This window comes from Fusarium vanettenii (assembly GCF_000151355.1).
Source record: "Fusarium vanettenii 77-13-4 chromosome 3 genomic scaffold NECHAsca_2_chr3_3_0, whole genome shotgun sequence".
In the NCBI taxonomy this organism is placed as follows: Eukaryota; Fungi; Ascomycota; class Sordariomycetes; order Hypocreales; family Nectriaceae; genus Fusarium; species Fusarium vanettenii.
This window is the reverse complement of record NW_003315880.1, coordinates 394,993-408,365: the sequence shown is the minus strand read 5'-3', so window position 1 is coordinate 408,365 and position 13,373 is coordinate 394,993. Positions and strand designations below refer to the sequence as shown.

Sequence of the window (13,373 nt, the reverse complement as noted above, 5' to 3'; positions counted from 1 at the left end):
AGCCTCGCCAACATTCGATGATCCCAATCGTCGGATCACGAAGAAAGCCGTCGACTCATTGAACGCATGGTTTAAACAACCTGATTTCTTCCTTGGTGATACCCCCTCTCGTTCCCGGTGGGAGAGCCCCGCGCGGCGCCGAGAAGGAACTAAAACCAGACCAGACCGGCAATGCACGCATCTGGCTTGGTTCGAGGCAAGCATCTCGGTCTTGCAGCGGCGTGCCGCTGGGGGTGACGATCCAACTTCTGTTTGCTAGGGGGGAAGGACAACCATGAGGTCATGCATGAGTGGACGGACGACCCCTGGAGGGCTGCGTCATGCAGGTCATGGGTCGCGGGGGCGGCCGCTGTCTCTCTTGAAAGGAAGCCCGTTTTTCATCTAGAGAGGCGTGATGTAATTGCAAACGCTTTGAGAAATGGTTTGCAAGAGAAGGGAGCTAAACTACATAATGTTGCGTTGCGTTGCGTTGTTTCACTTGCACGGCAGTCTAACGCCTCTGTTTTTTTTTTCCCTCGCGAGTCTCGAATTTGTCCTTGCGCGCGCGCTCGGCTGTACTGGAATGTAAACTTGTGGAACGGGTGAAACTTTAAGCATGTGGGTTTTTCGATGGGTAGGATTTGCGACGTTGAAGGGCAAAATGGAATTGGTTTCAGATGGCAAGAATTCTTCAGCGAGCCGTTGCAAAGTTGGTGAATGTCTGGATATATTAACATGTCGCGGTGCTGGCTCGTGTAGAGATTGATCTTGATTCCCTTGACAATTCACACCTTGACTCGATACAACGCCACCTTTCGGATATCTCGCTTCGTTAAGAACTGCCTCGCTTATTATCCTGCTTTGCTTTTTGTCTTCTATCCCGTGCATTGATTCAAAAACACACAGACAAGCCACGGGCCTTGCTCCCCGCCCTCTGTCGTTATTAGCTTTTCCTACGCACGGCCTGGGTTTGAGCGGGGGGATGATGTCCCGCCCGCCGGATTTAGAGGAGGTTGGGGAGGGGGAGGGGAGGACGGTGACACCGGGGGCGTTGTGACGGGATGGAGAGCCGACCCGGAGTGGGTGTGCAGCGAGCGGCTATTAGGGCCATCTATCCCACGTGTTGGGGGCTAGAAGGATCTCTCTTTCACAGTACAGTGAGAATGTCGTGCAGTTTTGGTGGACTACGCAAGGGGGTGAGAGAGATAACCCCATCTTGGAAGGGAGAGGCTGCAGTAGAGTTTCCAGGCTCAAACAACAATGCGTGATTTCTTTCCCCCAGCCTGACTCGAGAAGGATTGCACAGTATCACACTGGGAAGTACTGGAAGGAATAACGCAGGGCTGGGACGGTGGACTCGTTGGGCGTGCAAGAAAAGTTCCCGGATCCCAAGTACCCAATCCCAGACTCTGTGACCCCTCCTTAAGCCATGTCTGTGATGTGACAGCACACATTGCTGTCCATGTGCGTCGTCTACACGCCAATGTTCACACCAGAAAAGAAGAAGGGCTGAACGGGTACATCCTAGTCTCTCCCAACCCGGGCGCTTGCATGTTTCTTTTGCTTTTGTTTCTTGGGAGGCTGGCGTGTGATGATGGGCAGGGATATAGCCTCAACTCACAGTGTGTATCGGTTATTCTTTGCTAAAAAAGAATTCACGAACCCCGCGCGCTGACCTTTGGGTTGCACGTTGGGGTGGCTGTTCACATGTAACCGCCTGTATCCGTACCCAAGCTGCGAGAGGCTTGGCGTGCGGACCGAATCGTGAGGGAGGGGTCCCATCGCTGGATAACGTCAGCTGTGGTTGTGCAGGGACATGGATACCGTATATTATTAGATGGAAAAGATGTACAGGTTTTCTGGCCTCGAACTGTGGCTATTTGCAAGGTCTGAGTTTTGTGTGTCAGGGATGGTGTTGGGGTGACACGGATTCACAGCTGTTTGTGGTTTTGTTTGCTGGGCGTGTAACTTGAATTGATACTGAATAAGTCGGAAGGCTGGGGTAGATGGCTTTATTGGGAATTTGCCGGCGAACGACATGAATTTGTTTGAATCATGGGGGTTTCAGTTCGGGGGCATCGAGTTTGGTTGGGTTTGTGTAGGGTATGGAGGAGACCTGATATAGGCATGTTGTTTAATTGTCTTTGCAAGCCTACACTGATCAATAAATTACTCAAGCCAATACTCAGGTACTATACATGTTCCAATAACGGCACAATTTGTCCAAGAACTTCTAAAGAGTTAATGCTCGGGGGATTCAAAGCGAGTGACACTGTCTGATCCTCCCGTAGGTGGATCGTGTAAATCCCCTCTTTGGTTGCAGGCTCAACGTCTCGCTCCTTTGAGTCTCCAGCATATACAATATCACTAGGCTGAATTTCGAGATGTTTCAGAACTTTTCCAAAGAGCCCAGACGTTTTGGCCACGCCAAAATGATTGGTCGTTGCTAGGAAGTCGATGTAGTTGGTGATCCCCAGGTCCCGAACGGCCCGCTCTTGGGCGTCCTGCGGGCCTTCTGTGATGACGGTAATCTTTCTGCCGGACTCTTTGATGGCCCTGAGTAGGGAAAGTGCACCGGGTTTAAGAGTCAGGTTCTCGACTAGGACGCGTTCGTAGTCTCGCAACAACTTTTCGATCGAGTCAAGATTGAGTTTAAAATGACTCAGTGTTGCACTGAAGCGTTCCCGACGGTAGTCGTGAGAGGTCTTTCCATCAGTGAATGCGCTTGCAGTTCCTTGTTTGAGAACGATCTGATATTGCGCTTGAAGGTCTTCCACTTTGATGTGAGGGTTTTCGTTGGATATCCGCGTGAGACAGTGAGTTACAGCGGCTCGGCTGGCTCGGCGGAACTCGTGGAGGGTGTCGTCGAGATCAAAACCAAACCAGGTCTTGGTCTGTAGGGCTTCGAGGAGTTTCTTCTGATCTGGTTCCAAAGATAAAGTCATTGTATCCGTTGGTTGGATGGAAGTCTAGGGTGAGTTGATGTTGGGTCGAAGTTGAGGTATTAAGGCGAAGACGTGATCGTCGGGATAACTACCTCCACTTGTCAATTCCCCGCAACCTCTGGCCGTGTAGAATGTATAATGCCATCGCCTGAAGTAGGTCTGAAATAATCACAATCTTAGATCGACTATGAACGGTTTGTCTCGGAGTGTTTGAAGAGTCTGATTGGCACGACTCACAACCATGACTGGGACTATCATAACTCAGTTTCTATAAAAAGATACCGTTACTGGAACGTCTAGAATCGTGAACCTTGTTTACCCCATGAAACCGTTCTTGTCGTATCTCGGGAATGATTCTAGACGGTCGCTAGATGAACCTTGTAGAATGAGGTATTTGTCGACTCGTCGAACGAATCATTCCCATCAGCTTAGTATAGCCTATCTGCCTACCCCCATATGTCTTCCCCATTTATCCCAGATATCTCATCACTTCTATTCCCTCAATCACTTATTTCAGCCTTCTCCCCAAAACCAGCGACTTCACCAGCCTCCTCAGCTGAACAAGGATATGCAGCCAGCCAGATGACTAAGCACGCGTTGGCCGCTGCGCCAAAAATCCGATGATGCGTGACATCCAGCTTCACCTCACCTCGGCCAGACAAAACGAATCAGGGAAAAAAAAAACTGCTGTGAGCGACGCGTATCCCTTGAACCTTGGTGTTTTTACATCACATCGACGGAACAAAACTCTGTTCCGGACCGAGCTGAGCCCACACAGACTTGGCCAATCCCACGCGGCATCAGACCACAACAATGCACTACATCCGCTTCCTTCGGGCCCCAAAGGTCTTGAAGAATCGTCGTGGAACCTTGGTCCAGCTGCTCTTCACAATCACCACTGACCTTGGAGACTCGTTCCTCTTACCGGAGAGGTTTCTTGACCTGCAGGTCGTCGCTGTCGCTGCGTCACCTGAGGGTAGCTCAACATGGCTCCTCTCGGACCCCGGCCACTTGGACTGGGAGCCTGGCATGCGCGTTGCGAAGCCGGCTCTCGAGCTGCCTGTTGCTCTTGAGAGAGCTCTTGAGACGGGTATGAGGGTTCACATCTGCGTCAGGGCAGCAGAGTCTATTCACACCGCTGAAAGTGCCCCACGGGTTCTGGCGCTGGCTGCTGAGAAGATGCGGTATCGAAAAGAGGCTGCCGCAAAGGGCGCCGTCATGCCAGCTTGGGTCCCCTTGTTGGTTACCGAGCCTGGTTCAGAAGTGTCTATCCGAAGACTTCAACTGGGCGACTCACCCGATGGCCTGGGTACCATCGAACTTGAGGAAGAGATTGGGGAGAGCATCGCTCGCCACGTCTGGGATGCAGGCGTGGTAGCGACGTCGGCGATTGTGGGCATTGAGACGGCTCCCGATAGCGAGTCCAGCAATGACCCCTGCATGAGGACTCTCAAGAACATCTTTAGTCGCCAAAGGACGATCCGCGTGCTGGAATTGGGCTGCGGCGTGGGTATCCTGAGTGTCGGACTGGCTGCTGTGTACCCCCAGCTTCACGCACCCTCGCCGGGAGACTGCACCATCCTCATGACGGATCTCCCCGAGGCCGAGGAGCGGGCCAGATCCAACATGAAGAGGGTGGAAAACTCGCACGTCCGCTTCCAGGAGAAGCCTGTTCGAATGATGTACGAGAATCTGGACTGGGAGGAGGGTAGACAGGGTCGATTCGGTCCCCAGGCTCGATCGCAGCCTTGGGACGTGGTGATGCTGAGCGACTGCACTTACAATGTCGACATGCTCCCTGCTCTAGTGGAGACACTCTCGGCCATTCACGCCAACAACCTCACGCACTTCCCCGAGGGGGAGCCCTTTACCACAAAGGTCTTTTTGGCCACCAAGCCACGTCACGAATCGGAGGAGGTCTTGTTTGAGCTGATGGACAAGGACGGATGGTACAACGTCCACAGACAAGTGATGCCACTGCCTGTACTTGGAGGTGCGCCTCAGTCTGTCGAGCTTTACCTATTTGACAAGTCTGGCCTGAGCGAGGACAGGGACCATGGGAGGGGAGAGCGAGAGAGGGAGAGGGATTAGGCGTCGAGTGGATGTTCTGACCGAGTTTCAAGGCGGCCTCATTGATTGAGTGCAACACGGCTCCCACCATCGTACGAGGCAAGGCGAAGATACTGCCATTTCTCCGAGAAAACGACAGCCAATACTCTAGGCAATGCTTTCGCCGTGACGCCCGAGTAACGACAGACACGGTCAAGAGCCTTGACGACCTTGCTTTGTGGCTGCTGTGAAGCTTCACCATGCATGATAAGACTTCGCCTCTCTTTCACTGCTCAATGCCATTGGGGGGTTACCCCGCGTGTTGTGTAACAGCGTTGATGCGGTTCAGCCTGATTGCTCAGAAGCGACCACTAGGATGAGATGGCGGGGGAGATGACGGGCAGGGAGGTGGTGTGGTGATGAGTTGTCCTTCAAGCCCCATGAACGCAGTGAGGCTCTGCGATGGCCTCAAAATGGAGATTCCGATAATGTTGTATGTACCTTGGGCGATGAGATTTATTAAACGTGGACATGCCTAGCGATAATGGTAGATTGCTTTTTTCTTCATTGACACTTTTTCCGTGTCTATTGCAACATCATGGCTGACCCCAAGTCAAAGAACGCCAATGGCAACCATGCCAATGGTAATCACGTCTCTGATAAGACGTCCCCCAAGCAATCCAAGCTACGACAGCTCCTCATCCTAGCAAAGGAAGTGTCCAAGGATGCCGAGGCAATCCAGGACTATGAAAAGTCAGTCGAGGGGAGGAAGGCGTTGGAGCAGGAGCTCGAGGCCAAGCAGGGCGAGAACCAGCGCCTCCGTGAGCTCAATGACAAGGTGATGCGAGAAATGAAAGACCAAAAGAACCAGGCGAGTGCCGCAAGCGCCGCCAGCGAAACACTTGTTGCTACGTTTGAGCAAAAGTTCAAGACTTATGAGTCTAACAAGGCCGCGGTGGAGGCCATGGAGACAGAGGTTGCTGAAGTGAGGGAGAAGCTGGCTGCGTCGGACGCGGCACAGAAGGGGAGGGATGGGGAGTTGGAGAAGTTGAAGCAGAGGGTCAAGACTTTTGAAGAGGATGAGAAGAGTCATTTTGATGAGATGAGGGAGATGAATGCCGAGTGTGAGCTTCATCGGTCGAGGATGCAGGCTAGTGATGCCGAGCTTGAAGGGTGTAAGAAGAAGCTTGGTGAGGCTCAGAGTGATCTTGGAGAAGGCATCCTGAGAAAGTTTGGCCTGGAAGAGTTGAAGAAACTGTGAGTATTCACCACAGCTGTTTGTGTACTTGCTGACCAGAACAGACGTCTCGACCTTGCAGATCTCATGGAAAAGGTTCATGGCTTTGCCAATGAGTACTTTAACGACCACGACGGTGCAGAGGTAAGCGTTTTCCGCTTCATCAACGTCTGATACTAACTATCTGAAAGGACTCTGCCAGTGAGATCCTGGAGCTGAGCATTCGCTTCCCCAAGATCCCCCTCTCGACTCGCACGACCCGAGCCGCTGCCAAGATGCGCTGCGCTGTTGCTGACGCCGTCATCGCCGAGACGCTCCTGGCACACGTCTTTGTCCCATTCTACGTCCCCAACGAGATCAAGACCACGGCATCAGCCATGCTCGATTTCTTTGAAGGGGATGAAAGACGGCAGACTGTGTACCGGTGCCAGATCCTCGGGTCCGTGTCTGACTCGGAGCAAGGTGATCAGATTCGAGAGGACATTGTTCGTAAGGCGAGCAATGAAGTTCGAAGCACGCTGCATCCACTTGTTGTAGCGTACAAGCAGGCTGGCTTTTACAATGCTGTGCCATCTCTGTTTCGACAGGCTGTTGGGCTCTGGGCTGACGCGCAGTGTTCCCGTGATCTCATCACGGCCGATGTTCCGGATGACGAGGAAGCCGGTCAGCACAAGGACTATGACCCATCCAGCACCGACAAGCCGGCTACAAACAACACAAAGCCGTCAGCATTGGCGGTTCTGTTCCCCCAGGTCGTCACCCGAAGCGAGGTCATCTTTGAGGGCGTGGTCCTCAAGTCTGATCAGGGCACGGTGCTGGAAGCTCGGGAGGAGATGCGGGCCAATGGGACTCCCAAGAAGAAGACGGGAACGCGACGGAGGTCGTCTGCTGGACCCGATGCTCCGCCCCGGAGATAGTGTTTTGACAGGAGGAGTCGGCCGGAAGGCACGGGGACCTGTGATGTGAAGTCTATTTTAAGCTTATATCACCCGTTTTCGGGTCAGTTGCGAATACACGGAGGAACTCTACCATCTTGCTTCCATAATCTGCCTCAACACGGCAAAACGTTATGTCTCTGCCAAGCTCACTCGGCCGATGTGTATAAGCAACTTCGGCCGAAGACCGGACGACTACGCCGGTGTCCCGAAGGGAAGAGAAAGCCACGTGACATTTCCCGTCTATTCCCGGCTCGCTGGAACGGGGGTCGCTCTTTGCCAAGATTGCGAGCGATTGTTTTGATGGCCAGGGGCCTGGTCGACCCTTGCCCCTTGCCGGTGATGAAAGGACTCCATCGGCAATCTCTTCCCTTGCTAAGGAGGAGCGGATACGGGGGATTATTCACTGCCACCGTGAGAAAAAAAGATACGTTGTGAAGTGCGGTGAGAGAGACTGTGTCTGCTTACAATGCACGTAAAAGGTTGCCTGATGTCACCCTGACGCCTGTTTGTCTCTACCGAATACGCAGAAGAAACTTTGAGATGACACGCCCCAGAAGCGGTCTAGCTGGTTTGTTGGTTGAAAGGGCTTGCATACAGGTTTTCCCCACGTCGCTGAGATGGCTCCGAATAACAACAAAAAAACAAACCGGCTCTTGACGATTATTGGCGAGGTTTACCCGGTGGAGGCAACATTGTTTTGTCCCACACGGCTCCACAAGCTGAGATTGAGCCGTCGGCTCCAGGGTCCTTTTTTCGTGTTTTGATATTGCCCCCAGCTGAATCTGATACTCTAGGCGAGAGGCCTACGATAAGACCGAGACCTCTGAATAACGTTACTGTCGACCTCAACATCTCCGACATGTCCAATTGACTCAATTGCTTTAGGAAATAAAGTTCCGAACCGACAATGCGGGTGCTGCCGCAGTGCGTTGCCCCAATCACTTGATCCAATCTCTTATTCTCTCTCCACACCCTCTCAGCTTTTCTCCATGCGCTCAACGTTTGCCCTGTCTGGGCAATCTTTAGCACCCCTGACCCCGTAGCCAATCGGCCTGTGAGTAATCCTGTCTCTAGCCTCGACTAGGCTTGGGCTTGATACCGGATGACTCGAAATCTCTGAGCGTGACCCACTGCCTTGACACAAGGTCCCGCGGTGAACAAGGGTTTGCCTCGCGATTCGGCCGCATGTGCGAGAAAGAGCAGCTTCTTCTTTCTCTCTGGTAGAACTGCGGTTGATCGGTTCCCTTCTCGGGGTGGAGACTGACAACCTTCTCTCACTCCCGGTCTTAACGCCTAACCTCCGCCCGGGCTTGGCTTCCCTGGTGATTGGTAATGCTGCAGAAGGGAGTCAGGATGGATCCCCTGGTGTGTTCTCCATATTTTTTTTCTTGTTCAAGGTGGGATGGGATGAGTATGTAAACGCGGATATCGGCAAACTTTTAAGGTCCGCCCCTTTTGCCTCTTTCTTTGTTATTGAGCAAACGGCCAAGCCTTGGTTCATTGTGCCATATCCCTCTTTTAATATCTATTACCTATAATTCATCCTTACACTTCCTACAATCTCTTGGTTACACGTCTTTTTCAGTCTTTGGACTACGCGGTGGGTGACCTTGGGCTCCCAACACAGTCTCGTATAGAGCACTGTTAGTTATATACCAACAACCACTCAATTCCATCACCATCACGACATTGTCGATTCACAATGGCCGAGAGAGCTCTCGAAAAGGCCGAAGAGGCCATCGCGGCCAACCACCACACTGAGCAGGCCGACCCTGCCTACCGAGCGTCTATGGATACCGAGTCCACCACCCATGGTCCCGGCACTGAGCGACGTCACTCCAAGGCGCACCATGAAGGTGTCTCGGTCGAACAGGCTGAGGCTGAATTTGCTGAGCTTCAGCGCGAGTTTACTGGTGTCTCCCGAGCTAGTCGTCGCAAGAGCGTAAAGAGTGTCGACCCTGAAAAGGATGGCGCTGATGGCTCTGACCAAGTCTCCCTCTTTGATCTTGAGGCTGCTCTTCGAGGTGGTCTTGATGCTGAGAAGGAGGCTGGAATCCGATCCAAGCATATTGGTGCTTACTGGGATGGATTGACCGTCAAGGGTTACGGCGGCATGTCCAACTTTGTCCCGACTTTCCCTGATGCCTTTGTTGGCTTCTTCGACGTCATCACCCCCGTGATCCGCCTCCTTGGTCTTGGTCCTAAGCCTACTGAGGTTGCTCTGTTGGATAAGTTCCGCGGTGTCTGCAAGCCCGGTGAGATGGTTCTCGTCTTGGGCAAGCCTGGCTCCGGATGTACCACCTTCCTCAAGACCATTGCCAACCAGCGATATGGATACACTGGCGTCGAGGGAGAGGTCCTCTACGGACGGTGGACCAACAAGGAGTTTGACCAATACCGTGGCGAGGCCGTCTACAACGCCGAAGACGATATCCACCATCCCACCTTGACAGTCGAGCAGACCCTCGGTTTCGCCCTCGACACCAAGATGCCCGCCAAGCGACCCGGCAACATGTCCAAGGACGAGTTCAAGGAGAGCGTCATCTCCATGCTGCTCAAGATGTTCAACATTGAGCACACCCGCAAGACGGTCGTGGGTGACCACTTTGTCCGTGGTGTTTCTGGCGGAGAGCGCAAGCGAGTCAGTATCGCCGAGGGCATGATCACCAACGCTTGTATTCTGTCCTGGGATAACAGCACCCGTGGTCTCGATGCCAGTACTGCTCTTGACTTTGTCAAGTCTCTGCGTATCCAGACCAACCTGTACAAGACCACCACTTTCGTCTCTCTCTACCAGGCCTCCGAGAACATTTACAATCTTTTCGACAAGGTCATGGTCATCGATGAGGGTAAGCAGGTCTACTTTGGTCCTGCTGCTACTGCCCGAAGCTACTTTGAGGGTCTCGGCTTCGCTCCCCGTCCCCGACAGACCAGCGCCGATTATCTCACTGGTTGCACCGACGAATTCGAACGCGAGTATGCCCCTGGACGATCCCCCGACAATGCGCCTCACAACCCTCTCACTCTGGAGGAGGCCTTCAAGAAGTCGGACGCCAGCAAGGCGCTTGACACTGAGATGGCCGAGTACAAGGCTACTCTGCAGCAAGAGACCGCCAAGCACGACGACTTCCAGCTCGCTGTTAAGGAGAGCAAGCGCGGCACCTCGAAGCGCTCCGTCTACCAGACCGGTTTCCATCTTCAGGTGTGGGCCCTCATGAAACGACAGTTCACTCTTAAGCTTCAAGATCGTTTCAACTTGTTCCTCGGATGGTTCCGCAGCATTGTCATCGCAATTGTTCTCGGAACCCTGTACCTCAACCTCGGCAAGACCTCTGCCAGTGCTTTCAGCAAGGGTGGTCTTTTGTTCATTGCTCTCCTGTTCAACGCCTTCCAAGCTTTCTCCGAGCTCGCTTCCACAATGACGGGTCGGGCCATCGTCAACAAGCATAAGGCATATGCCTTCCACCGACCTTCCGCCCTATGGATTGCCCAGATTTTTGTGGACCAGGCTTTTGCCGCTAGTCAGATTCTGATCTTCTCTATCATTGTCTACTTTATGACTGGGCTGGTGCGTGACGCTGGCGCGTTCTTCACCTTCTACCTCATGATCCTCTCCGGAAACATCGCCATGACTCTCTTCTTCAGAATTCTCGGCTGTATCAGTCCTGATTTCGACTCGGCTATTAAATTGGCCGTAATTATTATAACGCTATTCGTTACAACGTCAGGATATATCATCCAGTATCAATCTGAGAAGGTTTGGTTGCGTTGGATCTACTGGATCAACGCCCTGGGACTGGCGTTTTCGTCGATGATGCAGAACGAATTTAGCCGAATCGACATGACATGTACGGCCGACTCGCTCATTCCTTCCGGTCCTGGCTACGACGATATCAACTACCAGGTCTGCACCCTTCCTGGTTCTCGCGGCGGCACCACCTTTGTTTCTGGAAGCGACTACATTGCCCAAGGTTTCTCCTACTTCCCCGGAGACCTCTGGCGTAACTGGGGAATAATTATGGCTCTCATTGTCTTCTTCCTCATCCTCAACGTTGTGCTGGGTGAATTCATCACCTTTGGCATGGGCGGTGTGGGAATCAAGATCTACAACAAGCCCAACAAGGAGCGTATCGCTCTCAACGAGAAGCTCCTCGAGAAGCGAGAGGCCAAGCGCAAGGACAAGTCCAATGAGAACGGTGCCGAGCTCAAGATTGAGTCTGAGAGCATCCTCACCTGGGAGAACCTCAACTACGATGTCCCTGTTCCTGGCGGCACTCGACGACTTCTCAACAATGTCTTTGGTTATGTTCGACCCGGTGAGCTGACTGCTCTTATGGGAGCCTCTGGTGCTGGAAAGACTACCCTTCTTGATGTGTTGGCTGCTCGAAAGAACATTGGCGTTATTACTGGAGATGTCCTCGTCGATGCCGTCAAGCCTGGCAAGCAGTTCCAGCGATCTACTTCGTATGCCGAGCAACTTGATCTTCACGAGCCTACCCAAACCGTCCGCGAAGCCCTCCGATTCTCTGCCGAGCTTCGTCAGCCATACCACGTTCCCATGTCCGAGCGCTACGCCTATGTCGAGGAGATCATCTCCCTGCTTGAGATGGAGACCATCGCCGACTGCATCATCGGAGCTGCTGAATTTGGTCTTACTGTTGAGCAGCGTAAGCGTGTGACTATCGGAGTCGAGCTTGCTGCCAAGCCTGAGCTACTTCTCTTCCTCGACGAGCCTACTTCAGGTCTTGACAGCCAGAGCGCCTTCAACATTGTCCGATTCCTCAAGAAGCTTGCTTCCTCTGGACAGGCTATTCTCTGCACCATCCATCAGCCCAACGCCGCCCTGTTTGAGAACTTTGACCGTCTGCTCCTTCTCCAGCGTGGAGGTCGCACCGTCTACTTCGGTGACATTGGCAAGGATGCCTGCGTCCTTCGAGACTATCTCCAGCGCCACGGAGCCGAGGCCGGACCTACTGACAACGTCGCTGAGTACATGCTCGAGGCTATTGGCGCTGGTAGCGCTCCTCGCGTTGGTAACCGTGACTGGGCCGATATCTGGGAGGAGAGCCCTGAGCTTGCCGAAACCAAGGAAGCCATCATCCGGATGAAGAGAGAGCGAGAGGCTGCTGGTAACCAGGCGAACCCCGAGCTTGAGAAGGAGTATGCCTCTCCTATGATTCACCAGCTCAAGGTTGTGTCTCGACGCATGTTCCGATCCTTCTGGCGCTCGCCCAACTATCTCTTCACCCGTGTTTTCAGTCACGTCGCTGTCGCTCTCATCACCGGTCTGACATACCTCAACCTGGACGACTCTCGATCTTCGCTTCAGTACAGGGTCTTTGTCATCTTCCAGGTGACTGTCCTGCCCGCTCTGATCATCACCCAGGTCGAGGTCATGTTCCACATCAAGCGCGCTCTCTTTTTCCGCGAGTCCTCGTCCAAGATGTACTCGCCTTTCAGCTTTGTCGTGTCTATCATCACCGCCGAGATGCCCTACTCGATTCTCTGCGCTGTCGCCTTCTTCCTGCCCCTGTACTACATGCCCGGTTTCCAGACCGACTCTTCCCGCGCTGGTTACCAGTTCTTCATGGTTCTCATCACTGAAGTCTTTGCTGTTACTCTCGGCCAAGGTCTCGCATCCATCACCCCTTCACCCTTCATCTCTGCCCAGTTTGACCCCTTCATCATCATCAACTTTGCCCTCTTCTGTGGTGTCACCATTCCTCCTCCTCAGATGCCCGGTTTCTGGCGTGCCTGGCTGTACCAGCTTGACCCTTTTACCCGTCTCATCGGTGGCATGGTGACAACTGCGCTGCACGACCTCCCCGTCGTCTGCAAGCAGGGTGAGCTGAACCCCTTCACAGCTCCCGAGAACACCACCTGCGGCGAGTACATGGAGCCCTTCTTCGCCAACGGCGGTTCTGGATACCTCATCAACAACAACACGCGCGAGTGTGAGTACTGCGCCTACAAGGTCGGCGACGAGTTTTACCGCACCTTCAACCTGTCCTTCGACAACCGCTGGAGAGATTTGGGAATTTACATCTGCTTCATCGCAAGCAACATAATTATTCTCCTCCTGGGTGTAAGTCTTACCTCTTGCACTGTCACAAGAATGATGCTAATCCTGCGCAGAGTCGATTCCTCAACTTTAACCGACGTTAACGTGTTTATATGGCGTACGGCAAAAATGCAGCCTTGGATAATGGGAAGGCTTGTAATGAC

The 13,373-nt window shown here is 53.1% G+C and overlaps 4 protein-coding genes across 4 annotated transcripts; 3 read left to right on the top strand and 1 right to left on the bottom strand.

Moving 5' to 3' along the window:
• Positions 1 to 2,171: 2,171 nt before the first annotated feature.
• Positions 2,172 to 2,924, bottom strand: NECHADRAFT_36336 (uncharacterized protein; the record flags this gene model as incomplete). Its single annotated transcript, XM_003052403.1, has 1 exon — positions 2,172 to 2,924. One exon carries the CDS (start codon positions 2,922 to 2,924, stop codon positions 2,172 to 2,174), a length of 753 nt encoding a protein of 250 aa, XP_003052449.1.
• Positions 2,925 to 3,603: 679 nt separating this feature from the next.
• On the top strand, positions 3,604 to 5,539 carry NECHADRAFT_103650 (uncharacterized protein). Its single transcript, XM_003052875.1, has one exon. The coding sequence runs from the start codon at positions 3,738 to 3,740 to the stop codon at positions 5,013 to 5,015; it is 1,278 nt and encodes a 425-aa protein (XP_003052921.1). The 5' UTR covers positions 3,604 to 3,737; the 3' UTR covers positions 5,016 to 5,539.
• Positions 5,540 to 5,571: 32 nt separating this feature from the next.
• NECHADRAFT_77425 (uncharacterized protein) lies at positions 5,572 to 7,127 on the top strand (the record flags this gene model as incomplete). Its single annotated transcript, XM_003052874.1, has 3 exons — positions 5,572 to 6,230; positions 6,276 to 6,354; positions 6,402 to 7,127. The coding sequence occupies 3 exons, from the start codon at positions 5,572 to 5,574 to the stop codon at positions 7,125 to 7,127; spliced, it is 1,464 nt and encodes a 487-aa protein (XP_003052920.1).
• A 1,810-nt stretch (positions 7,128 to 8,937) lies between these two features.
• On the top strand, positions 8,938 to 13,313 carry NECHADRAFT_35868 (uncharacterized protein; the record flags this gene model as incomplete). Its single annotated transcript, XM_003052873.1, has 2 exons — positions 8,938 to 13,233; positions 13,284 to 13,313. 2 exons carry the CDS (start codon positions 8,938 to 8,940, stop codon positions 13,311 to 13,313), a joined length of 4,326 nt encoding a protein of 1,441 aa, XP_003052919.1.
• Between the last annotated feature and the right edge of the window lie 60 nt (positions 13,314 to 13,373).